We start from the raw sequence: 26,682 nt of genomic DNA on the forward strand, positions 1-26,682 counted from the left end.
TCTATGAGCTCAGGCAGAAACAAAGACATACTGGCCTGGCAGAGGGTGTGGTGGGCAAGGTCCTGGGGCTCTGAGGGAGAATAAAGGAAGCCCTGGTGTCACTTCTAACGCACAGCTGGGCCCTGATAAACTTGGTGTTTTTATATCAAACTAGAGGCCCAGGGCACAAAATGAGTCCCTAGTGGCTGCCAGATGCCAGTCAGGGTCTCCCTCCCCGAGGTTGGCCAGCTAGCCCCACCCCTTGGTCGAACTTCTGGTCGAGGGGGCAATGTTCACATTAGGCTTTTATTATATAGTTTATGAAAGTAAAAGTAAGGTGGTTTAATATAAAACGTGAGAGTCACACTAGATGATTTAGAAGCCGAACTTCTATACTCTGGAGTGTTTTAATGCTGACGGGTTTTTATGAATGAGAACAGGAGTTTCTTTCCTGGAATCCCTAAGGGATCAGTCCAGCACGGTGGCCCAGGGCTCGGCTCAGTGTAAGTTAGCAGGAGTCAGAGGAAACGCTCCTGATGGGAAGCGCCGTTTCCTCTTTATGAAGCTCCCACTGGCCACAGAGAGCCATCCAGAGGCGTCTCAGGAGGAATACCGTGACCGGAGGCAACAAGTAGCCCCACTGCTGGCCCAGGGGCTGAGGCGAAATCCAAAGCCTGGGGTTTCACTCACCAGGTAAGGTGTTTGGGGCGCAGACAGGAAAGCGAGGCCAGGACTTTGCTAACCAGACTGAGTGACTGGGGGAAACGCTGAGGTCCCTGCCCGTGCTGTGAGCGGGGCCTGGCTCTGGTGTCCTTTGGCACAGGAGGGCTGGCCGGCTGAGGGCTGTGCGGTGGCCGATGCCGGTGCCCTTAACCAGCGTCCTCCGCCTGCGCACAGGGGATTACTCTCCGGACCCTCTCACCAGTCCGGTGCCCGCCATTCTCAGGAAACCCCTGAGGTGTGGCTGGGATTTGGATCTTGTTAAAAAGGGCACTACTTCTCCGCCCCAAGCCCGGAACCCACTGCTCTCAGCCTGAGGTCCCTTCTCAGGCTCCCGGGGCCTCTCCTCTGTCCCCAGTGTTTGTTACCTGGAAGCAGATCTTTCACTTTTCCGAGCCGCCCCGCCCAGCAAAGAGAAAAACTGTCCCTGCGCCCGGCCAGAGAGGGGGCTCCCAGTCCAAGTCCCAGTCCCGGGGCCGGGAGGCGGCGCCCCGCCCGCGCCCCGCCCCGGCCCGCGCCCCGCCCGCCTGGGTGCCCCGGGCTGCCCGCCGGCCCGGCCTCGGGTAACTGATTGCGGGGCCAGGACACTCCGCTCCGGCGGGAGCCGATCCCCGGAGGCTGGGTGCGGAGGCCCGCGCCATGCGCCCCGCCCGGAGCGGCGCCCCCCGCTGGCTGCCCCCGGCGCTGCTGCTGCCGCTGCTGCTGTGCTGCCCGCTGGCCGCGCGGGGTGCGTGGGGCCGGGACCCTGGCCTGAGGGGCTGTGCTGGGGTAGGGTGTTTGGGGACAGGGTCTGGGTCGGTCTCCGTGACCATCGGGGAAGGTGGGGTGTGGCGTCGGTAAGTGTCCCCGTATCCCCACCTTCAAGATCAGCCCCTGCCGGCCTCCCCGCGGCCCCCCGCCCCTGCGGTCTGTGTGCGCCCCCTCCCCGCACGGCTTGGGGTGAGGCGCCAGGACTCCGGAGCGGAAGGCGGCGCTGGGCGGCCCGGCGTCTCCCTCGGAGCGGAGCCGGAGAGCCCGCCGCCCGCCGGGTCCGGGGCAGCGGGGCCGGTCCCCGCGGGGCCCCGGCCGGACCGTCCTCCCGCCCCGCGGGGGCACTGAGCGCCCCCAATGCCGGGGTCACTCTCCGCTGACGCCGCTGAGCTCGCTGTCGGGGCTGGAGGCCGGCGGCACCGGCTGGAAATGTGGCACCGGCGGCTGCTTCTCTGGCCGGGGAGGGACGCCGATCTCCGTGGAAACACGGTCTGTGCCTCAGTTTCGCGTTTCCGTCGCCAGGTGACTGCGGGCTCCCCCCTGACGTGCCAGACGCCACGGCCCAGCTGGAGGGCCGCACGGCCTTCCCCCCTGGGAAACTGGTGGGCTACTACTGCAACGAGGGCTTCGCGAAGATCATTGGGAAGCCCAACGTGGTAAACTGCCTTCCCAGCGGCGAGTGGACTAGACTGGAGAAGTTATGTGAACGTAAGTTCTTCCTTTCTTTTCAGGAAAGTGATGGGGCCCTGGCCAGGTTGGTGCCGCTCAATGGTTTGCGCTTCCTTCCAGGCACCAACAGGTAGCTGGCTGAATTCCCAGTGGGGGCACATGCCAGGGTTACAAGCTCCATCCAGTAGGGCACGTGCAGGAAGCAGCTCATTCCATTGTCTCTCTGACCCTCTCCCTTCTCTCTCTAAAAATATTTTAAAAATCAATAAAAGCATATATATATATATATATATATATATATATATATATATATATATATATATATTTTTTTTTTTTTTTTTTTTTTTTAAGTTATGGGAATGGAATGTGACCTGTGAAGTTAAAATATATCGCTCTCCCCAGTGACTGGCACTTGGTACTCTTCTGGCTTTGTTACAGCCAGGATGTCCCTGTTAGCGCCTCACACTCTGTCCGGCCAGTTAACGGTGTTACTTCCAGGAACAGATCCTGTTCTTCGTTAGCAGCCCGCTGCTAGCCCCGCAGTGTCTCCTGACCTGACTGACAGGAAGTAACGATAATTACTGCTGTTGTTTAGGGAGTAACTTAAATAGGAGCGTGTTGGGTAATTGCATTGCGACACATGGCATGGGTGCTGGGTCTGAAATCTGATTTCCTGAAGAAGGACTTACCAAGTTCAGCACTGGGGTGGCATTTTTAAAATGTCTTATCTGTACCTCAAAACCTATGTATGGCCCAATAGCAGTTTTGACATACACAAGAAGGTGTAAAGATAAGAGTTTATTCCTGCCTTTGGACAAGTTTGGAGCATTGGGAGCGACAGTATACAAAAAACTGCCACCACAAGTTTTGGTTGGTTTTCTTTAACGGGTTTAACCTTTTTAAAAAAACGTATCTGTGGTAGAAGACAGTAGGTGGAAATGCTAAGCCTTGGCACATGGATCCTGTCACAGAGTTTGTGACGCTGCCGCCTCTATTACTTCCTTAATCCTCCAGACAGGCCATCAGTTCACAGCTGAGGAAAATGTCCTGAAAAGTTAACGCCCTTGAGATCCAAAGCTCTTATGCAGAAAAGCCCAGGCTCAAACTTGCGTGTTTGGACAATAAAGCCAACGGTCCCGTGCCTCCATCAGTTCCTGTTTGCCAGGGTGGCTCACCTCTGTGAATGCTGGAGTGTACACATCCGCTCCTCTGAGCTGCTGAGGGGTTGAATGAGTTTGCTGCAGAAAACGTTTAGAAGCCCCCATAAACTGAGCTATTGTTGTTACTGTAGCTGTCAACGTCCCCGACGTTAGCCAGGGGGGTGGGAACATTCACCAACCCCAGTGCTCCACGGGGCAGGCAGGGCAAGGGAGCCTGCGTGCAGTGAGCTGCGCCATGCAACGTCAACGGGTTATATTCTTCCAATGCTGGGCTGGTGACACCATGTGCCCAATCCACTTCACAGGCCTCTGGTCACTAGGAAACAAAAGCATACATTTCAATATGCTTGATACCCTACAAATGCCCTATTGATACTCATACAGCTAAGTGCCAAATGTGTACAAAGGAGGGGATGTGAAGACAGGTGGTTCTGATAATTAAACATAGATGATGAAATAAAGTGATATTACTCTTTGTTGTTGTTGGTTTGGTAATGCTTTTAGGTAGCTGTGGGATTACACCCAGAGTACCTTATGCACATAAGAAAGATATTTACATCCCAGTGAGTAATCACCACGCGGGTTTTGTTGTGGAATATGAGTGTAATCCGGGCTACGCAAGGAACCATTCCGTATCAGCGAACATAACTTGCCTTCAGAATTATACGTGGAGCAAACCAGAAATATTTTGCTACAGTGAGTATAATTTTAAAGAATTTTCTTAAACGTATGGTATTTAGGAAATAGTATTTAATCCTTTATTCATGCTGGAAGTCTGTGTGTCCATATTATTATTTGGAATGATTATTTAAAAAAAAAAAAAAAAAAGAATGATTAGAGTCATCTATGTATATAAAAGGCTAATATGCAAAGTGTCCCCTCGGGAGTTTGACCGGGAGTTCGCTCGCTTGCTATAACATGTGCTGACCACCAGGGGGTGGCACAGAATGTAGGAAAGCCCCAACCAGCAGCCGAAGGCCCTGATCGCCAGCCTGGCCTAGTGACCCTACCCGTGCACTACTTTCGTGCACCTGGCCTCTAGTTTTATTATAATTAGGCACACTAAATACTTGAGAGAGATAGGAATAGTAATTGATGCACAGACTTCACATTTAATTAGTTTAAGATTGCCTTACATGAAATAAAAGAAGTATATATTCCTAAATAGGCTGCTTCTTTGAAACTTATAAAATGACTGTAGGATTTAATCAGTCTCAGGATAAGAGATTACCAGTGGTTCAGATGATCAATTTGCATAGATGTGCCTAATAAATTAATTAAAAAAAATTTCTACTGTCTTCTAGAAAGATCATGTCCTGATCCTGGAAAAATAGAAAATGGTCATATCAATATACCAACTGACATATTATTCACCTCATACATCTACTTCTCATGTGACCCAGGGTAAGTTTTGAATACTAACCACTCTCTGTTAAACAAGCGAAAACACAAGTTAGAATTTAAGATGGAGATTTTAGAAATGTGTTCACAAGCCAGTAGCAATAAAGCAGTCCCTCTGCTCAAAGCTTTTCCTCCTGAGCTTATCAAAGTGAAACGCAGTAAAATGGGCTAAGACAGGAGGATGATTCATACCACCAAATCCTCGGATTTCTTAGGTGTGAGTACATATGGTTCAATATAAAAATTTTAATATCATTAGCAAAGGAAATTACTTGCAGAAATTAAATCCAAGAGTTAAATGAAACCATTCTTTAATTTACCTAAATAATAAATTTTCATAAGTTTTTTAGCATGTATTTATTTATTTTTATTTATTGATTAAGGTATTATGTGTCCTTATGCCCCCCACTATCCCTCCAGCTCCCCAACTCATGCCCTCATTCCCCTGGTGGCCGTGTCCATTGGTCGGGTTATATGCATGCATGCAAGGCCTTTGGTTGATCTCTCCCTCTTACCCCCACCCTCCCCTATCTTCCCTCTGAGGTTTGATTAATGCTTCTCTGTCTCTGGATCTGTTTTTGTTCATCAGTTTAGGTTGTTCATTATATTCCACAAATGAGTGAGATCATGGTAATATGTACTTTCTATGCAAACAATCTGTAATAAAATTTTTTAGGTTAAAAACATGTAGTCCTAGTGTTACAAGATCTCTGACCCAAGGTCTTTTATAAGATCTCTATGTAGAGAAAAGGGCCTCACTCATTGAGTATTGTCAGTGTCTCAGATCCTGCTGAAAACTTCATATTCATTTTCTCATTTAATATCTGCAAATTTTCTCATTTAATATCTGTGGATTTTACTCTGCGTGTATGTCCATTTTTTATAAAATAATATCAGTATCACTTATCTCCTGTACTAAACACCGATATTTAGATCATTAATATAAAATCTGGGAGTACTTTGAACCCTTTAAGTGTAAGTGTATTCTATTATTAAATGAAGCCTGTATTGATCTTTGAGAACTCAGAAATAGAAAATATTCAAGCATCAATATAATTTTAAAATCTTTTAAAACACTTTGATATTTTCTAAAATGTGACCCACCCAAATAAGAAATGTTTTGCATGTCTTATAATAGTTTATCCTTTGGATGTCACTTTTTTTAATTTAATTTTTTCTTTTTTAAAAAACTACCATACAAACTTTTATCAACTATTGTTTTATCTCCATCTACTAATCTATTGAATATTTTAAGATGATATTCTGGAGAATTTAAGAGAACCCAACTTTTCTTGTCCTCTCATTGTTTAGGTACAAATTAGTTGGTAAAACTTCTACTTCCTGTTATTATGAAGGAAATGATATGATTTGGGATGATCCATTTCCAAAGTGCCAAGGTAAGACTAAAAGAATCTAAGCACTCATATTGTGGGGCTAAATTATCAATGACAAATTACTTTCTGCGCATTAAGAATTATTCACAGTGTATATTTGTAGTACCCTTACCTTCTGTGTCTGAGCTAATTTAAAGACCTTTATTTGAAACTAGTGAACTGGTTCGTGAAATTCATGCACATTCCAAGGGGATTAATTAGAGAAAATAATTTAATATTGCCATTTGACCTTTCTCTATAATAGAAGTGTCAGAGATGAAAGAAAACCTTTCTCCTGTCACAGTCAGGGGCTCACCATGGGACCCAGAGTCCAGTCCCTGTCCACCCACATGCACCTCAAAATCACCTGAGACCCAGACCCAGCCACCCTGCCATTGGACTAGATTCAGACCCCACGGGTCCCACCCTTGTCAAGCCCTGTCAGGAAGGGGGTGTACTCTGAGATCCCCTGGCCCAGCAACAGGATGGGGGGCATGGCCTGAGGTCCCCCAGCCCAGACCCGGGCGGGAGTGTGCCTTGAGGTCCTCCATCAAACCCTGCCAAGTGGGGACACGGCCCGAGATCTCCTGTAAGCCCTGCTGGGTGGGGGGCATGGCCTGAGGACCCCCGTCAGCCCCACCAGGCAGGGGGCGTGCAGCCTCAGGTTCCCTGGCCCAGCACCAGAGGGGGATGCAGCCTCAGGTCCCCTGTCAAGCCACGCTGGGTGGGGGCATGGCCTGAGTTCCCCAACCCAGCACTCGGGGTGCACTTTGAGGTCCCTCATCAAGCCCTGCTGGGTGGAGGGTGTGGCCTGAGGTCCCCCGGCCTAGTGCTGGGGCAGCAGCCTGAGGTCCCTTAGCCCAGCACCAGGACAGGAAGCTCACCTTGAGGTCCCCCGTCAAGCCCTGCCGGGCAGTGGCCATGGACTCAGGTCCCCTGGCCTGGCACTGGGGCAGGTGGTGCAGTCTGAGGTCCCCCAGCCTGACACCACAGTGGGGTGCATGTCCTGAATCCCCTGTGAAGCCCCACAGGGGTGAGGGAGGATGTAGCCTCAGGTCCCTGCTGGTTGCTCATTAAGGCTCCTTATGGGAACTTGGCCTCAGCTGTGGGTGCAGCCATCTTTGTGATGCAGTGATGGTCAATTAGCATATTCCCTCTTTATTAGATAGGATTCTCCTTAATTTATTACCTTTGGAGATAAAGCATTAAAAACAAACTAAAATTTGTGTTGTTGTTAGTCATTTATTATCTTGCCATTCTTCCCACCAGTCAGACAAAATAGGGTGGGGGAGGAGCCCTCAATGGACTAGTCCTGTCAGCCCTGAAAATCCCCAGGTAGTGGAGAGAGGCACCCCCAGAGGAGGGCCGAGCATCGCCCTTTAAGGTGTGGGAGCTAGGGAGGAGCTCCATGTGCCTGAGTTCAAAGGTTATACTGATTGCAATGGCCTCGGCCTTCATTCTTGTATTTTATTACTGTTTCATCTACACTCTACCCAGAGTTATCCATCTGAAACACCAACATGACTTGTCTTTCCTTCGGATAGATTGTTGGGGCTGGCCAGCAGACCCTGAGTGATGAATGAATGATTACTTTGACCCAGGATGGCTGTGAAAGAGAGCGCTCAGGGACTGCCTGGCCGAAGGAACCAGACAGCCCCGATCACCCGCCTTGTTAAGCTTTTGTTGTGACAGTAGTTTGAGATAAAGTTTATCTTTGAGATACAATGAGCAGAGTAAGTGATCCCGGGAGAGCACACGTGTGTGCAGTGCCTTTAAGCAAGGACACCCAAGGATGAAGCATAAAGCTCCCTGTACACACCGGGGTCTGCACGTGCACAGACTTGTTTGGAGCGGTCAAGGAATAATTCGGGGTGCCATAAATGGCTGCCTTCACACACTTCCCTTTTCTCAATGTCCTCCTTAGAAACTTTCCAACCAGGTCCACGTGCTCCTCAGCATAGCTTATTAGTGTCTCCTCGTCACTTACAAAGTCCAAACGTCTTGGTATAATGTACAGGCTGCCTCGGTCCACCTACTTCTCCTCCCTCAGGTCGGCCCTCGAACTTCATGCTCTACCCACGCAGACTACAGTGGCTTCCTGTGTACCTCATGCTCTTCCTGTCCCCACATCATTCCTTAAACTGCTCACTCTGCTGATATGTCCCTTCTTTGCTTGATTGATTGGGTGTGTTTTTTCCTTCTTAGTGTGGGTCTGCTCCGATTGTCCTCCTAGAAGCTTTGTTTGTGACCTTCCAAGCTGGTTAACTGTCCTCTCTTTCCACACCACTGTGCATACATTTCTGTTAACCCTCTCCATTTTGTACTGAAATTATATCTTTATAGCTCTTTCCCTACAATATTTGAAGACATAGGAATGATATCTTATTCTGTTTTGTACTTCTATATGCACAATGCTTGGTGTGTATTAGGAGCTCAGGAAATGTGTGAACTGAACTGATGTGACACAGTGGTAATCACATACCTTAGCCTCGTGTAAATCAGATTACTCCTGATTTGCTCCTTGGTTTGATTAATGGCCTAAAAGGAATTTATAACGTTGTTAGTATTCTCTGGGTTCATAAGGACATTTGCTGTAATATAATTTGATGTCCACATGGGTTCACATTACTTTCCTGCTTAAATAAGAGAGGAACAACATCATGGCTTTATAGAATGTGGAATCGCTGAAACTTTTGTTGGGGCATCTGCTAGGGCAGACCTCTGCTTATAATACAATAGAGTAATTCTGCCTATATATGTTTTACAAACTCAGCTGCTCGATAAGATTTGCTTTAAATAAAAGGCTGTGAGTCAGTACATGCTTCAAGATTTGTATCCTAATGTCAAAATCAAAGTGGGACTTTTAAGATCTTTTGGTCTATTTCGATGATCTATTCCTAGTTCCCAAGTATGCTATTTGAATGCACAGTGTCTCTCATTTGATAACATTTCCCCAGGGAATGACAGCAATGCCTTTTTCTCAATTCTGTCTTAGAATAAGGGTACACCTTAGGTTTAAACCCAAGTCCCATTTACTCCCTGAAGTCTCTGTCCTGTGTTTTGGCCCCTGAACACCTTGACTTTTTCCAGACCCTGTTTGATAGATAACGCACGCAAAGTTATCTGTAGTTTTTGTTTTACACGTGTGTTCTAAACCTTATTGCAGTCCTGTGCTGCTAATGGCATTCCAGTCAATGGTGGGCTGCACTTACGATGATGGTTTCATAGGGTTATAATGGGACCTAGGTGTGCAGTCCCGTCTAGTTTGTGTAAGGTGCACTCTATGATGTTCCACCATGAACAAACTGCTTAACAAGGCCTTTCTCAGATCAAACCTCCATTGTCAATCTACACAGGACTATCTCTATAATTTGGTCTTAAAGTTAGCATTCATGTTTTACAGCATTTGTATTCACAACTCTAAATATACTACCTATTACTTACTAGGTATGTATAAGCATCCCTCAGTGATAATGCTAAATTTAGAAAAAAGGTAGATTTAAATCTTTTTTAATAAAATATTTTGATCTTACGTTAAGATCATAAAAATACAGCTAATTTAAATTATGTGGAAATTTTTCCAAATAATTTCTTGTCCAGAGCCACCAGAAATTAGCAATGGAATAATTCAAAGACAAAGGAGCTCATGAATATACTTTCCATAACAGATAAGGTGCTACAAAGACTTCTTCCTAATTGGAGACAACTCTACCTATTGTATTGCAAAGTGAACGTGGCCAAGGAAAATGGAGTGGCCCGAATGCAAAGCTTACCAGTTTACACAGCCATATTCTTACTGTCAGGCCCACATCTGGTCTTCAGAGATACTATTCACTCCCTGAGAAAGAATTGTACATACACATATTTGCATTTTTCTGGGGAGCACAATTTTTCATCAGATTTTCAGAGAGTTCTAAAAAGGAAGTTTTATATACTTACATACATGAAAGTATGTACACATATACATTTATATGCATACATATATGCCCCATATTTTTAGTGAATTAGCTTAAATTTGCTATCTCTATTTTTTTTTTAATTTAAAATTTTTTTAATTATTTCCATCCCTACCCCCTTTCTTTTGGCAACCATCGTTTTGTTCTCTATATCGATTGGTTTGTTTCTGTTTTGTTTTCTCATTTATTTTGTTTTCTTTTGTTTTTCAGATTCCACATATAAATGAAATAATATGGCATTTGTCTTTCTCTGTCTGACTTACTTTACCTAGCATAATACCCTCTAGGTCCATCAACTGTTGCAAATGGAAAGATTTTTTTTTTCAGTATTGATCTTATTTTATTTTTTAAAATAAATCTTTATTGTTCATATTATTACAGATGTTCCTCTTTCCCTCCCCCCCCCCCACCCATAGCTCCCCTCCACAAGATTCCTTCCCACCTAACCCTATACCCTTTCCCGCCGGACTGTCCTCAACCATAGATGTAAGATTTTTGTCCAATCTCTTCCCGCCCCCCTCACACCGCCTTCCCCATGAGAATTGTCAGTCCACTCCCTTTCTATGCCCCTGATTCTATTATATTCACCAGTTTATTCTGTTCATCAGATTTTTATTTCACTTTATTATTATTTATTTTCATTTTTTTTAAATAAATTTTTATTGTACATATTATTACAAATGTTCCTTTCCCCCCCCCCTCCATTGCTCCCCTCAACCAGGTTCCTGTCCCACCCTCTGCCCTTTCCCCACCCCCCATTGTCCTCATCCATAGGTGCACAGTTTATGTTCAGTCTCTTCCCACATCCCCTTCCCCCCTTTTCCCCAAGAATCGTCAGTTCACTCCCCTTCCATACCTCTGATTCTATTATATTCAACAGTTAATATGGTTAATCAGATTTTTTCCTTTTTGGTTTTAGATTCACTTGTTGATAGTTACGTATTTGTTGTTCATAATTTTTATCTTTATTTAATTTCTCTTCTGAAAGAACCCCTTTTAGCAATTCATATAATTCTGGTTTGGTGGTGATGAACTCCTTTAGCTTTTTTTATTAGTGAAGCTCTTTATCTAGCCTTCGATTCTGAGTGATAGCTTTTCTGGGTAGATTATCTTTGGCTGTATGTTCTTACTATTCATCACCTTGAATATTTCTTGCCACTCCTGTCTGGCCTGCATGGTTTCTGTTGAGAAATCAGCTGACAATCGTATAGGTGCTCCTTTATAGGTAACTACCTACTTTGCTCTTGCTGCTTTTAATATTCTCTCTTTGTCTTTTGCTCTTGGAATTTTAATTATGATTTGTCTTGGTGTGGTCCTCTTTGGATTCCTTTTGTTTGGAGTTCTATGTGCTTCCTGGACTTGTAAGTCTAATTCTTTCACCAGGTGTAGGAAGTTTTCTGTCACTATTTCTTTCAGTGTGTTTTCAATATCTTGCTCTCTCTCATCTTCTGGGACCCCATAATTCTGAGGTTGGTTCGCTTGAAGTTGTCCCAGAGGTTTCTTACATTATCTTCAATTTTCTGGATTCTCTTGCCTTCTTGCTTCTGCGGAGGAGTGTCTTCTGGCTCTTTATGTTCCAAATCTTTGACGTGATTCTTGCTATCTTCTCCATTCTGTTTTTAGGATTCTGTATAATATTTTTTATTTCAGACAATGTATTCTTTATTTCTTGTTGATCCCTTATCATTTCTTGTTGATTCCTTATTAATTCTAGTTGATCCCTTTTTATATCCTCATAGGTCTTATCAACCTTTTCTAGGAAATTCTTGAAAAACCTTATAAGCGTAGATTTGAACTCTATATCTAGTCGCTTTTTGTCCTCCAATTTTTTCGTTTGTGATCTATTTTGTTGTCTCGGCATTTTCACAGCTTCCCTGATTGGGCAGGGTTTCAGGGTGGAGCCTACAGCCTTGGCTTCTGTCATCCCAACCCTATGCGGTTCCTGAGTCTCAGTAATCCCCAGGGTCCTTCAGTACTATTTGCAAGCACCTCTGAAAGAAAGGTGCCCTTGATTTTCACCTGCTACAAAACAGTCTAGGCTCTCCCCCAATGAGCCCGGAACTGGGGTTCAGTTCAGTTGGAAGTGGAGTTGGAGGTGGCGTTCAAAGCAGTCCAGAGCTTTTGTCTCCTTCCCGCCAGGGCAATCCTGCGGCACTGCCAACCGTCCATTCTCTCCGCGCAATGTGCGCACCTCCAGGACCTCCTTTCACTGCTCCCCTGGGATTCTGCCTTACAGCCAAGCTCCCTCGGTTTGAGCCTGGGTCCCCGGGGTCTGGTCTAGAACTGGTGTTCAGAGCAGTCGGAACTGGGGCCCAGCACAGTCGGAGCTTTTATCTCCTTCCCGCTAGGGAACGCCAGCCAGGCACTCAGCCGCCCCTCCTCTCCGGCTCCGTCCTCTCCGCGCACCGCGTGTCTCCGTACCTTAGGCTTTTACAGCTCCTCCGCTCTTCCTTCTGGTTTTCTCCTTGCTTCTCATAGTAGAATTTCCAGTCAGTCAACTTTCCTGTAGTTCTGGGTAATGTCCATTTTATATTTTAGTTGTATTTTATTGAAATTGTTGTGTGTGGCTGTGGCTAGGTGTTTACCTGTGCTGCCATCTTGGATTCTCCCTCTATTTCACTTGATTTTTAGATTCACTTGTTGATAGATATGTATTTATTGTCACTTTGTTGTTCATAATTTTTATCTTTACTTTTTTCTTCTTCTTCCTCTTCTTAAAGAATACCCTTCAGCATTTCATGTAATCCTGGTTTGGTGGTGATGAATTTCTTTAGCTTTTTCTTGTCTGTGAAGCTCTTTAACTGACCTTCAATTCTAAATGATAGCTTTGCTGGGTAGAGTAATCTTGGTTGTAGGTTCTTGCTGTTCATCACTTTGAATATTTCTTGCCACTCCCATCTGGCCTGCATAGTTTCTGTTGAGAAATTAGCTGACAGTCATATGGGTGAGGTTGAGCATCATTTTACATGTATGTTGGGGATCTGTATGTCCGCTTTGGAGAGGTTTCTATCCGGGTCCTTTGCCTATTATTCAATTGGATTGTTTGTTTTTTTGGTGTTAAGTTGTATGAGTTTATAATGTATTTTTGAATATTAAACCCTTATTGAATGTATCAAATGCTGGTATCTTCTCCCATTCACTGGTTGTCTTTTCATTTTGTCAATAGTTTCCTTTGCTGTGCAACAATATTTTAGTTTGATGAAGTCATATTTGCTTTATTGTTTTGTTTTGTTTCCCTTGCCTAAGGAGGTATATCCAAAAAGATATTGTTAAGAACAGTGTCAAAGAGTTCAGGGCTTATGGTTTGTCCAGTATGTCTTGTAGTTTCAAGTCTTATACATAAGTCTTTAATCTGTCTTGAGTTTATTTTTGTATATGATGTAAACACATGGCCCAGTTTTATTATTATTTTTTGCATGTATGTGTTCATGTTTCCCTACAGCACTATTGAACAGACTGCCTTTATTTCATTTAGTTTTAATCTTTATTGTTAAAAGCATTATACATGCTCCATTTTTTCCCCTATTGACCTCGTCTAGTCCTCCCCTATCCCTTCCCCCAAGGCCTTCGCCACCCTATTGTCTGTCCATGGGTGGTGCATATATGCATACAAGTTCTTTGGTTGATCTTTTCCCATCCACCTGCCCAGCCCAGCCTTTCCTCTGAGATTTAACAGTCGTTCCATGCTTCTATGTCACTGGACCTAGAAAATGAACCTATACAAAATGAACAGACTGTGTTTAACCAATTGTATATATTTGCCTCCTTTTTGTAAATTAATTCTCTGTGTTAATGAGGATTTACTTTTGGGCTCTCCATTTTATTCCATCATTCTATATATCTGTTTTTAGGCCAGAACATAGTGTTTGGTTATTATAGCCAGATGCCTGGTGTACGAAATTTGTGCACTTGGGGTGTTCCCTCAGCCCTTGGGAGATATCTGACTGACGGCTTAGGCCTATCTCCTGCAGAAGTGGGCCTAAGCCATCAGTCAGACATCCTTAGTGCTGTCTCAGAGGTGGATGAGGCTCCTGACACTACCACTGTGCTCGCCAGCTGTGAGCCCAGCTTCTGGCTGAGCAGGGCAGCTCCTGCATTAAGCATCTGCCCCCTTATGGTTAGTGCGCGTCATAACAATGGGCTATTCCTCAGTTCAGTCTATTTGCATATTACCCTTTATTATATAGGATTTATAGTATAGTTTTATATCAGAAAGTGTGATACCTTCCACCTTGTTCTTTCTCAAAATTTCTTTGGTTATTTTGGGTCTTTTGTGGTGCCATATAAATTTTAAGATTAGTTGGAAACTCAAACAAATAATAAAAGCATGAAGTCGCAAAAAATGTAAAACTTGAAAATACAAGAGAATATGAAGAACACTGACAAGGGTAAATGAATACTGAAAGAAGAAATGCAGCATCTTGTGGGGTTTGAATTGTATGTAGGATACAGACATACAATAGCAATAAACCAATAGACAAGAAGGGTAACTTCAATGTAAAGGTTCCCAGGTTCCTACAGTACTAAAAAGTGGTCAGAGTGTTAATCTGCCTAACTGACTTACAGTCTAATACTGTAATCTCTAGGATTGTCTTGAGAATAGTAATAAAAGAATATAAAAATTACAAACTAACAAGGGAATTATAAGGAATATTTAATCCAAAAATCAACAAGAATGAAAGAGTGACAAAAAGAAACATAAAATAAGTCCTGGCCAGATGGCTCAGTTGATTGGAACATCATCCAGATACACCAAGGTTGCAGGTTTGATCCCCAGTCAGGGTACATACACAAATCAACCAATGAATGTGTTAATAAGTGCAACAACAAATCTATGTCTCTCTCTTTCTCTCTCTCTCTCTCTCTCTCTCTCTCTCTCTCTCTCTCTCTATCAATTCACAAAGGGAACAAAAAAAATGGATGGAGTAGAATACTGATAGTAATATGTTCAATCCAAATAAATGTAGATATATTATGATCACAATATAGATATAATTAACTGATACATTGTGACTTGACTAACATTGTCAGACTAGATTAATAAAATAAAAGTTAACTATTTGCTATTTATAAGAGCTGCAGTTTAATGATCAGAAAACTGAACAGGTGAAAGTTAAGGATGGAAAAAATATGCTATGCAAACAGTTACCAGAAAATAAAAAATTCCATTAGTATCCAAGCACACTTTAAGATAAACCAGCTAATCATCATAAAGAGGTCAGTTCCACTGGAGTATGTCCAAATCTGAACTCTATGTGCCCTTTGAAAACTTGCCTCAGTCTATCTATAGCAGAGATGGGGAGGAATAAAAATAGACAACTCCACAATTATAGTTTGAGAATTCCACATCTTTCTCTCAATAAGTAACCAAAAGTCAGAATATAGAAGACACGACCAACAATAAACTTTAAAAAAGTAGCTGATAAGAGTATCGAGCCCTAAAAGTGCTGTTTTAAAATATTCATGGAGTATGGACCATATCCCGGGCTCTGAAGCACCCTGCGTCTGAGAAGACTGAAGTTACTCAGAGCATGCTTCCTGACCCTGTGGAGTGAACGTAGACCTCCAATAAAAAGAGAACTAGAAAAGTAACTTCCAGGACATTTAGACTGCAGTACTACAAAGTCCTTTGATCAAAAATGAGAACTTGGAAGAACAAAACAAATTGTACATCTGATGGCCTTAGATGAGAAGTCCATGTGGAAACTTTACTTACCCTAATAATAAAGCCTATCACTTTCTGAGTGCCTGCTGGGAGCCGTGTCACCTGCTATGTATTTTACTTGTTATCCCTGGCAGGGTGGGGGACCTTTTACTGCCAAGGGCCATTTGCATATTTATAACATTGTTCATGGGCCTCACAACATTATCAGCTTTAATGTTCTTTATTATCCATAAATGAGTGAGGTCATATGGTGTTTCTCTTTCATTGACTGGCTTATTTCACTCAGCATGATGTTCTCCAATTCCATCCAGGTTGCTGCAAATGATGAATATTCCTCCTTTTTTATGGTAGCATAGTATTCCATTGTGTAGATGTACCATAGTTTTTGGATCCAATCATCTGTTGATGGGCACCTAGGTTGTTTCCAAATCCTAGCTATTGTAGATTGTGCTGCTATGAACATAGGGGTGCATATATTCTTTCTGATTGGTGTTTCTAGTTTCTTGGGATATATTCCTAGGAGTGGGATTACTGGGTCAAATGGGAGTTCCAATTTCATTTATTTGAGGAAACTCCACACTGTTCTCCACAGTGGTTGCACCAGTCTGCATTCCCACCAGCAGTGCACGAGGGTTCCTTTTTCTCCACAACCTCGCCAACACTTGACGTTTGTTGATTTGTTGATGTTGGCTATTCTGACAGGTGTGAGATGGTACCGCACTGTTGTTTTGATTTGCATCTCTCGGATAATTAGTGACTTTGAGCATTTTTTCCTGTGCCTTTTGGCCTTACTTCTGTCTTCTTTTGAAAATATTCTATTTTGGTACATTGCCCATTTTTTAATTGGATCATTCATCTTCCTTTTATTTAGTTGTATAAAGTGTCTGTAGATGTTGGAGATTAAACCTTTATCAGTGGTAACATTTGCAAATATGTTCTCCCACACAGTGGGCTTTCTTGTTGTTTTATTGATGGTTTCTTAAACTGATTAACCAAAAGATAGATATAGAGACAGTAAAGCAACAAGCAGACTGTCAAATTACAGCAGGGAGGGTAGGGAGATCTGGGGGAGATAAGAGATCAACCGAAGGACTGGTATACATGCATAGAAGTACAACCAATGGACGCAGAACTCTGGGGAGGGAGGGTGTGTATGGGAGGGGGGGAAATGTTAAAATATGCACACAGATAATAATTTAATTAAAAAATGTAAAAATAAAATAAAAATAAATAAATAGTGGTAGCAAAAACAAAACAAAACAAAACAAAAACATTATCAGCTTTAAAATGAGCCTGCTGTATTTGGTCATACACTGAATTAACTCACCCTAATACCTTGGCAGGGCCAGACCAAATCATTTCCTGGGCCTCACACGGCCTGCAGGCAGGAGCCCCCACCCCTGAAGCAGCATCCTGTGAGGCAGGTAGAGGATGTAGTGATATGGACACAGTGTCTGCGGGCCTAGAGCAGGGTGCGTGCTGAGGCTGTTGGCAGTAGTCGTGCTGGATGACATAAGATGTGGCTTCAGAGGCCGACTGTGTGACATAACTTACCCAAATTCTTCCCCTGACCCCTTACAGTGAGGTCACACAGCTGCTCTGTTTTCCCTCTTTGTATATGCCAGGAACCCGAAGTTCAGAGGGAGCAGAGAACTTGGTCTCTAGGATGCGCTGACACTGGCCTGAGCACTCTTCAGTACCCCCTTAAGAGGGCGAGGTGTTTGCATAGCAATCTGGAAAATATTATGCTAAGTGAAGTAAGCCAAAGGGAGAAAGCCAAATACACATGAGCTCACTTATTTGTGGAATCTAATGAACAACAGGAATTGGCCAGCAAAATAGGACCGGAGGGAGGGAAGCCTGAAGGCAGGGAAGCCTGGGACTGAGGACATACCTCGATGTGGGGTTTGGGGATAAGAAGAGATAAACCACAAACTTAATGCTTAGCCCATGGCCACGGGCAATAGAGTGGTAAAGAGCTGGGGAGATGGCGGGGTTGGGAGGAGGGGGAAGGAGGAGAAAGAAGGAGATGTCTGTAATACTATCAAAAATATATTTACAAAACAAACAGTTAAATGGTCTTGAAGACCTAAAATTTTACTCTGTTGTTATTTGTGATTCTCAAGAATAAGATCTTAACTGAAGTTGTACAGACATCTGTTAGCTCACCTAAATAATAATAATCAGACATCTGTTAGATCACCTAAAATAAGAGAGGAATAATCTAATGTGTGTAAAGTTGGTAACCAGCACAAGAGAAACAAGGGCAGTTGTTTTTTTCTGTCTGACTTTATTCCTTTAAAAAAGAAGTGAAACAAGAGACGTTTCAAGGTCACTGCCGTGTCCGGAGAGCCGCAGGAAGCAACTCTGCGATGGTCTGGGCCATGATGATCTCTTTGGTCCAGTGTTTGCATCCTGCTGCTCTTCGGTCTCGGCGTGAGCAAAGGAAGACGATGTGAGAGAGAAAGAGTCTTTGTCTGGGTGTGTCACAGAAGGAGGACACTGCCAGCTCAGACTTTGGTTTCCTTTCTCCACCCAGAGAGCAGTTTAAGTACCTCAGTACTGCTTTGGTGTGCTTAGTTGCCTACAGGTGTAATTTCTGTTGAAGCAAAAACAGTGTAGCATTTAGATCCTTGGGAAATACTCAAGGCCTGGATTACTAAATGTCATATTTAGGTGTTTGTGGGGTGAGAAAGAGAAGTCATTGAGTTAGAAATTGGTTCCTAAGTCTTAAGAGCATTCCTTTGCTAACTTTTAAAAACGTTTTCCTCCACAGAAATTCCGACAACTCCTCAGACACCCACCACAGCAGATGCTCAAGGTACCAAAGCCCCGTCAGCTCCTCCAAAACCCACCACAGTGACTGTTCCAGCTCCAAAGTCCCCGCCCCCCCCTCCACATCCCACCACAGCAACCATTCCAGACACGGAAGGCACACCAACTCTTCAGAATCTCCCTACAAGAAGTTCTTCAACTATAGAAGCCCTGCTGAGTCCTCAGAACCCCACCTCACCTGTCCTAGCTATGGATGCCCCACCACCTTCTCAGAAACCCGTCACAGCCAGTGACTCAGCCACAACAGCCAACACATCTCCTCTCTCAAAGGCTCTATCTCCAGAGCCCCAGCTAGCAGTCCAGACTCTCCTCCTGACAGATTCTCCTGCTACTCGAGCCACACCAGAACCCCAGAGCCTCACAACAGCAAAAGCCTCACATGCACAGAGTCTTCCAGAAACACAAACATTCTCTACTGTACATACTCCAGGGACTGAGGGTCCCCAGACAACCCAAAGATTGACCTCTGCTCATATTGCAGCAACACAGAATCGAACTGTTTTCCCGCCACCTAGCACCTCTAGAGGAAGCGGACTCCTTACAGCAGGTGAGCTGACACTGTTCGGTTCCAGAGTCCACGTGGATCTCTGTGTGATGGGGGAAATGTCTAGGTGACCAGGATTGTGTGGTTACATACTCTGGGATTTGTAGTCAGGGTTGTTTGCATTCTAACGTTTGGCACTTTCTTCAGAGGCAGAGTTGGATTGTAGTGGGGCAAATCTTTTACAAAGGAAACAGTTTTGCAATAATATAGAAAAGGGTGGCCCCATAAAAAACAATGCTGGGTTAAAGTTGGTGAAAAAATTCTGTTTTCTATATCAGCTTTAGGGAGTCATTGAATTTCTCAAGACTCTTCAAAGAACCAAATATATGCCATCCTTGAAGTTGGTTTCTGGGTCTGGTTCATTGAGAGACCCATCCCTGCCGCACGCTGACAGATCCCTCCAGGTTCCCAGAGCTGCCCCTCAGCAGTATCTAAGGAACTGAGAGCACAGGGCTTGGGCCTAGCTCACATGAATGCAGGGCTCCGTGAGCAGAGGCCCTGGAAGGAGAGTGTGCTGTAGGCTTAGACCTGCCTGTGGAGTGACCACATGAAGCCCATCTGCTAATCAGTGCCTCTCTGGACCATCAGCTGTCTTCTTGCCCCACAGCTTGCTAAAGGACAGCCATTTTTATACGCATTCTCCTCCAGGAGGGATGCCTATTTTGTTCTATTTTATTTTATGTTGTTCCTTGGACAATCTCAATAGAACTGAGCCAAGAGATAAATTTAAAAAACATTACTTTAACATTTTTATTGAGGTTAACACCCATGAAGAAATCATACATGTGTGGTTTAATAATTTTTTTTAATTAAATTTATTGAGGTGACATTGTTTAATAGGATCGTATAGGTTTCAGGTGAGGATTTCTGTTACATGATCTGTGTATTGCACTGTGTGCCCACCACCCAGTGTCAAATCACATCCCATCACCATATATTAGGCTCCCTTCACTCCACCCACACCCTTTGGTCTGGCAACCACCACACTGTGGTTTGTGTTCATGAGTATCAGATTTATATCCCTCATCTGAATGAAATCATACGGTTCTCAGTTTTTTCTGCCTGACTTATTTCACTTAGCACAATATTCTCAAGATTCATGCATGTCATCACAAATGGCAGTATTTCATTGTTTTGATGGCTGAGTAATTTTCCATTGTGTATATGTACCACGTGTTCTTTATTCAATCTTTGACACATTGGCTATCTCTATGACTTGCCCACTGTGAATAATGTTGCAATAAATAAAGGATGCATACATGTTTTTAAGTTTCATATACACAAAGAGAACTATTGCTGGGTCATATGGCAGCTCTAGTCTTAACTTTTTGAGGAACTGCCTGCTGTTTACCACAGTGTCTGTACTGTGTACATTCCCCCCTGCGGTGAATGAGGGCCCCTTTTCTCCAGCTTGTTATTACTTGTCTTGTTGGTAATAGCCATTCTAACAGGTGTGAGGTGGCATCTCATTGTAATTTTGATTTGCATTTCTCTAATTGTTAGTGAGGTTGAACATATTTTCATATATCTGTTGGCTGTTGGTATGTTTTCTTGGAGGAAGTGTCCATTCAGATCCTCTGCCCATTTTTTATTGGGGTTTTTTGTTTGTTTGTTTGTTTGTTTGTTTGGTGTTGAGTTTTATGGTTGTTTTTTTTTTAAATATATATCTTATATATTAAACCTTTACTGGAGTTATTGTTTGCAAATATCTTCCACTTGGTTGGATGCCTCTTTATTTTGTTGTCTTGTTTGTTTTGTTTTGTTTTTGTTGTTTGTTTGTTTGTTTGTTTTGCTGTGCAGAAGCTTTTTAGTCCAATTCATTTATTTTTACATTTACTTCCATAGCCTTTGGGGTCAAGTTCATAAAATGTTCTCTACGACCAAGGTTTATAGTTTGGTACCTATGTTTGTTTCTATGTAATTTATTGCTTCAGATCTTATATTTAGATATGTGATCCATTTTAAATAAATTTTTTAACATGGAGACAAACTATAATCCGGTTTCATTCATTTGCATGTCACTTCCAGTTTTATCAGACCATTTATTAAAGATAGCAATGCATTAATTATTACAAATATATTTATTTGAAAGTAATTTTTGCAATGCCTCACTCATATTCATTGAAAAGTTTAAATAATAAGGTGATATAGTAATTTAAGTTTTGATAACGTCCGCTAAAAAAAACTTTAGTTTCTGATAGTTTCTTGATCATAGGATTAGATCAGTAGTTACTATTAAAGCTTTTAAACTTGTTTCCTATCATCAAATTACATAACCAAATTTACATGGTGTTTGTTTCAGTATTCAGTAACTCATGTTTACTGTTTATAATATTAACTTGCTGAATAGAAATAGGGACTGGTGTGTATTTTGATTGTTCATAATTTGTAATTATTTTCATAAATTTATTTATAATTATTTATTTTAGTTATGAAAATCTGAGTTACTTTTGAACTTTCAAGTACAGTTTATATATGTATATATTAAATTTGTAGCAAATAAATGACTTTAGTGATCTTTTTTAATTTCCTTCTTCTTTAGTGGCGACCATCACTGCATCTGGTAAGTCTGACTCCTTGTCAGTTAAAAGAAATTGTCATCGCTGTAGTTGGTACATCCCATGTTACTGGAGGAGAATGTTGTGTTATAACTGTGTTAGGTATACGGTTAAAAGGCTGTGTACAAGGATGCCAACGAGAAAACGGGTAAATGTATTTTATCATCCTGTTGTATGGACACCATTCAGTACTTGGAATGTTTCTAACTACTATTCCCAACCATGTTCTTGTTCCAAAGTAATGTTAAGAGCATTTCGAATCATCTGGCCAAGCAATCACATGGTGTTACATGCCTATTGTTTTTAAGGCATCATTCTAGGGACTGAAGAATGACAAGAAAAGATAGTTACTAACACAGTTTCTATCCTCGAGTATTTTACAATTAATCAGAAATGACTTCTTGTTGTTATTTTTAATCTTTATGGTTGGAAGTATTACATATGTCCCCTCCCCCACTCCACTGACCTGTAAGAAAGTACTTCTTGCCGAAACCGGTTTGGCTCAATGGTAGAGTGTCAGTCTGCGGACTGAGAGGTCCCAGGTTTGATTCCAAGGGCATGTACCTTGGCTGCGGGAACATTCCCAATAGGGGGTGTGCAGGAGGCAGCTGATCGGTGTCTCTCTCTCATCGATGTTTCTAATTCTCTATCCCTCTCCCTTTCTCTCTATAAAAAAAATCAATAAAATATACTAAAAAAAGAAAGTATTTCTTGACCATTTCTAGACTTCTGTCCTACCCTCAAATAAAATGAAAAGTGCTACCTTTGACTACATGTTCTTTCTTTTCCCTTCCCTATCAGTGATTTAAAGCAAAATTATTTTTTTTTAAATATTCTGTTACTTTAGGCATGAGGCCAAAAACATCTGTGTTGCAATTTATTTTTGCATTTAGTCCAGTCCCTTATTTTATCCATAAATATATTATTTAATGTTATATATTAACAATAAGATTAATAAACTTCCAAAGAAGATGCTTAGAGAAATGTTGGTTAAGAAGCAATACAGTTAAACTTGCATATTGATAGGTAACATTAAATATAAAATACACTCTTGTAAAAAAGTTAATATTTTAAAATTATATCTTTATAATCTGCAATCTTCTGTCTTATGTATGTATGAATTAGCCAAGGGACTATAAAGCTGAAAACAGGTATTATGAAATTATTTTTTAAAAATAATTTATGGCCGAAACCAGCTTGGCTCAGTGGTAGAGCGTCGGACTGCGGACTGAAAGGTCCCGGGTTTGATTCCGGTCAAGGGCTTGTACATTGGTTGCGGGCACATTGCCGGTAGGGGGTGTGCAAGAGGCAGCTGGTCAATGTTTCTCTCTCATTGATGTTTCTAACTCTCTCTCTCTCTTCCTTCCTCCTCTCTGTAAAATATCAATAAAATATATTTAAAAAATAAAAATAAAAAATAAAAATAATAAAAAATTTATGATAATTTTTTAATATTTTGAATAAATGTCTCCTAAAGTTTAAAACTAAAAGATTTGTTTTGAAAGATCCTGTCAGAACTCAATATATTTTATATTTTAAATAGAAATAAATTCATAATAAATGAATATGTGATCATTTCATGATTTAATGTTGACAACAGTGATGTGTTTAATAGATGTGTTTTTCACCTGCTCAGTGTTGTTCAATAAAGATTTGAAATGCTTATTATTTTCTTTTGAAGTTCCTAAAATATGTATTATGTGATTTCTCAGAAAGCTTTTTTTAGGGTTAGTTGTAATTTTAAATTATCCTTAAAAAAAAAAAAAAAAGAGGAATTTCTTCTCTTTTAAATCAGACATATAGTAATATTTTTATTTTGATCTATATTTGTAAAATATAAACCTGAAAAAATTTTATTTAGAGTGACATTTTAAAAAAATCATTATTTTTCTTACTTTTCATTTACAGTTGACATATAATATTATATTAGTTTCAGGTATACAGTAATTAGACATTATGTAACTTACTAAGTGATCACCTTGATAAATCTAGTACTCATCTGACAACAGACATAGTTATCACAATATTATTGACTTTATTAATTATTCTGTAACTACCAATTTTTACTTTTCAATCACATCACCTTTTTATCCATTTCTCCAAACACCCCTCCTCCCATCTGGCAACTATCAAAATGTTCTCTGTATCTATGAGTCTGTTTCTGTTCTGCTTGTTCATTTGTTTGGTTTTTTAGATCCTATATATAAGTGAAATCATATGGCATCCGTCTTCCTTTGACTTGTTTCACTCAGCACAATGGCCAGATTTCATTCTTTTATATGAAATTCCACTTCTTTAGTTGTTCCTCTATGGATCGACACTTAGTTTGCATGCACATCTTGGCTATTGTAAATAATGCTGTAATGAACACATGGATGTATATGTCTTTTTCACTTAGTGTTTTGGGTTTCTTCAGATAAATATTCAGACTTGGAATTACTGGGTCTTTCTTTGTTTATTTTTTGTTATATAGCCCATGTTTTAAAATCGATTTTGCCTAGTATAATTATTGTTACCCCAGCCTTTTTGTTTGCTTGTTTCCATTTTATAAAATATCTTCTTTCTATCCCTTTACTTTCAGTCTGTCTGCATTGTAAGGATCTTGTTTTGTTACCCATTCAGCCTTCATATGTCTTTTGATTAGAGCACTTAATCCATTTGCATTTAAAGTAATTGTTGATAAATATGTATTTATTGCCATTTTATTCTTTATACTTTTTATCTTTTTTCTTCTTAAAGAAAACCCTTTAAGATTTCTTGTAATATGGATTTGGTGGTGGGGAACTCCTTTAGCTTTTCTTGTTTGGAAAACTCATTATATATCCTTTTATTCTAAATGGTTACTTTGTTGAGTAGAGTAATCTTGTTGGTAGTCCTTGCTTTTCATCACTTTGAATATTTCTTGCCAATATCTTCTGGCCTCAAAATTTCTGTAGAGTAATCAGCTGACAGTATCATAGAAGTGACTTTGTAGATAACTAACTGCTTTTCTCTTACTGCTTTAAGATTCTCTTTGTTCCTAACCTGTACTAGAGGCCCAGTGTATGAGATTGTGCACTGGTGGGGGAGGGGGTGTCCCTCAGCCTGACCTGCACCCTCTCACAGTTCAGGAACCCTTGGGGGACGTCCACCTTCTGGCTTAGGCCTGCTTCCCCAAAGAGTCCTTAGCGCTGCCACGGAGGCAGAAGAGGCTCCCACCACTGCCTCTGTGCTCACCAGCCATGAGCCCAGCTTCTGGCTGAGTGGAGCTGCCCTGTGGGAGCACACTGACCACTAGGAGGAAGCTCCTGCATTAAGCATTTGCCCTCTGGTGGTCAATGAGCATCATAGCGACTGGTCGTTCGCTGTTTGGTCTATTTGCATATTAGGTTTTTATTATATAGAATAGTATTCCATTGTGTAAATGTACCACAGTTTTTTTATCCACTCATCTACTGATGGGCACTTGGGCTTTTTCTAGATATTAGCTATTGTAAGCAGTGCTGCTATTGATATGAACATAGGGATATATAGTCTTTCTGATTGGTGTTTCAGGATTCTAAGGGTATATTTCTAGCAGTGTGATCATTGGGTTAAAGGGGAGTTCCATTTTGAATTTTTTGAGAAAACTCCATACTGCTCTCCACAGTGGCTGCACCAGTCTGCATTCCCACCAGCAGGGCATGAGGGCTCCCTTTTTATTGTGTCTTAATACTTGTCTACGCATGGCAAACTTAAATCCCATTATAAAGTGACTGCAATTATCTCCTTGTCATTCCAAGTTAAGAAGTCAGATAATCATATAACTTTTTAGTGATCTTTTTGGTCTGGAAAGGAAAGTGTGTGGATTTTTCTTAACATTTTTGAAGAAATACAGAAGCACAGAAAATCCAGCTCTGAAAGTAAGATCCTGTAGATGTTGCTGAGGAAGGTGTGTTGAAACCTGACATAAATCTGAAAATTGAAGGTTTTCTCAAGCATATTCTTTTCTCTTCGGCAAAAGTCACTTTCCAGTGTGACCTCACTTTTCCACAATTGCAATCTCTTTATTCTGCTGCATTACATGAGATTGTAAGCAAGAACTGGATCTACCCACCACTTCCTTGTATTTTAGAGCACATGTGTCAAACACAAGGCCCGCGGGCCAAATCCAGCCCGCCAGGCCTTGCAATGTGGCCCGCACCGCGCTGTCATCACTGCACTCCGCTGTCAGTTTATGACATTGTCAGTTTATGACTGTTCAGTAAACCATTCGGCCCGCGATTTAGGCTGGATTTTAGATTTTGGGCCCTTCTCTGATTGAGTTCGACACCCCTAGTGTAGGGTATAAGTTAAAAAAATTGGGTGAAGTATTATAAAAACTTCCCTGTGGTGGAAATAGCTTGGTTGGTTTTTTTTTTTTAATCATTTGTCCACATGGTAGTGCAATTGTGTGATATTTACATATTGCTGATTTGGAACCAGATACACTCATTAGACACATTAGCTTCAATTTGCTTTTCGGGTATCATCTCTACTTTCCTTTGTAGTACAGATCAGAAGAGTAGAGTTCAAGGACATTGGAGGGTGGAGTGGGGAGGACATGTATATATGAAAGATTAATAGTCAAATCATTTAAAATTAAACAGTATGGGATTTAATACTTAATAATCTTCATAAACCTATCAAACTAATTTTATTTCATCATTATAATACTTTATTTGTAATTCTTTATTTTATTTTTCTTTGAAATAAAACAGACAAATGGTAAATAATATGCAATTTTTACTCTTAAATTTATAACATATAGAAATCATATGCAAAAACATAATTTCTGTCCTCTATATTTTGTTTAATTTGCCTCTCATTACTATTGCCTCACAATGTCCTTATGAAATTACACTGTATATATAATTGCTTATGTGACTATTGACTGTGTTATAGTGTTTTACCCTCTCAAGGTCTTACTGTTGGTACTGTAATAATTGCAGGCTTGTCCCTTCTCCAGGCTACAAAGTTTCAATTGTAGAAGATAAATAAACCCCAGATACCAGGGTTTCTGCTTTGGTTGCCAGGGGGTGTGGCTGGCCTCCAAACCACCACAGGCCCCTTGC

The 26,682-nt window shown here is 41.6% G+C and overlaps 1 protein-coding gene across 11 annotated transcripts in view; it reads left to right on the forward strand.

Annotated features, from left to right (window-relative positions):
• The first annotated feature begins 1,247 nt into the window (after positions 1–1,247).
• LOC311613315 (complement decay-accelerating factor-like) overlaps positions 1,248–26,682 on the forward strand; it is a 43,836-nt gene continuing 18,401 nt past the window's right edge. For 5 of the 11 annotated variants that reach the window (XR_014793430.1, XR_014793431.1, XR_014793432.1 and 2 more), the window contains exons 1-7: positions 1,248–1,426; positions 1,972–2,157; positions 3,783–3,974; positions 4,583–4,682; positions 5,991–6,076; positions 18,450–19,055; positions 21,595–21,615. Coding sequence is in view for 8 of the 11 variants with exons in the window: in XM_084867082.1 (XP_084723208.1) it covers positions 1,339–1,426; positions 1,972–2,157; positions 3,783–3,974; positions 4,583–4,682; positions 5,991–6,076; positions 18,450–19,055; positions 21,595–21,615 (1,279 nt within the window). In the remaining 3 variants the exon portion in view is untranslated. Of the gene's footprint in view, positions 1,427–1,971; positions 2,158–3,782; positions 3,975–4,582; positions 4,683–5,990; positions 6,077–18,449; positions 21,407–21,594; positions 23,060–23,087; positions 23,129–26,682 lie in introns of those variants that run through there. The other 6 variants (XM_084867081.1, XM_084867080.1, XM_084867085.1 and 3 more) reach the window with 6 other exon arrangements.

The sequence above is a fragment of the Pipistrellus hanaki genome (genome assembly GCF_964339955.1).
Source record: "Pipistrellus hanaki genome assembly, chromosome: 18".
Classification (NCBI taxonomy): domain Eukaryota; kingdom Metazoa; phylum Chordata; class Mammalia; order Chiroptera; family Vespertilionidae; genus Pipistrellus; species Pipistrellus hanaki.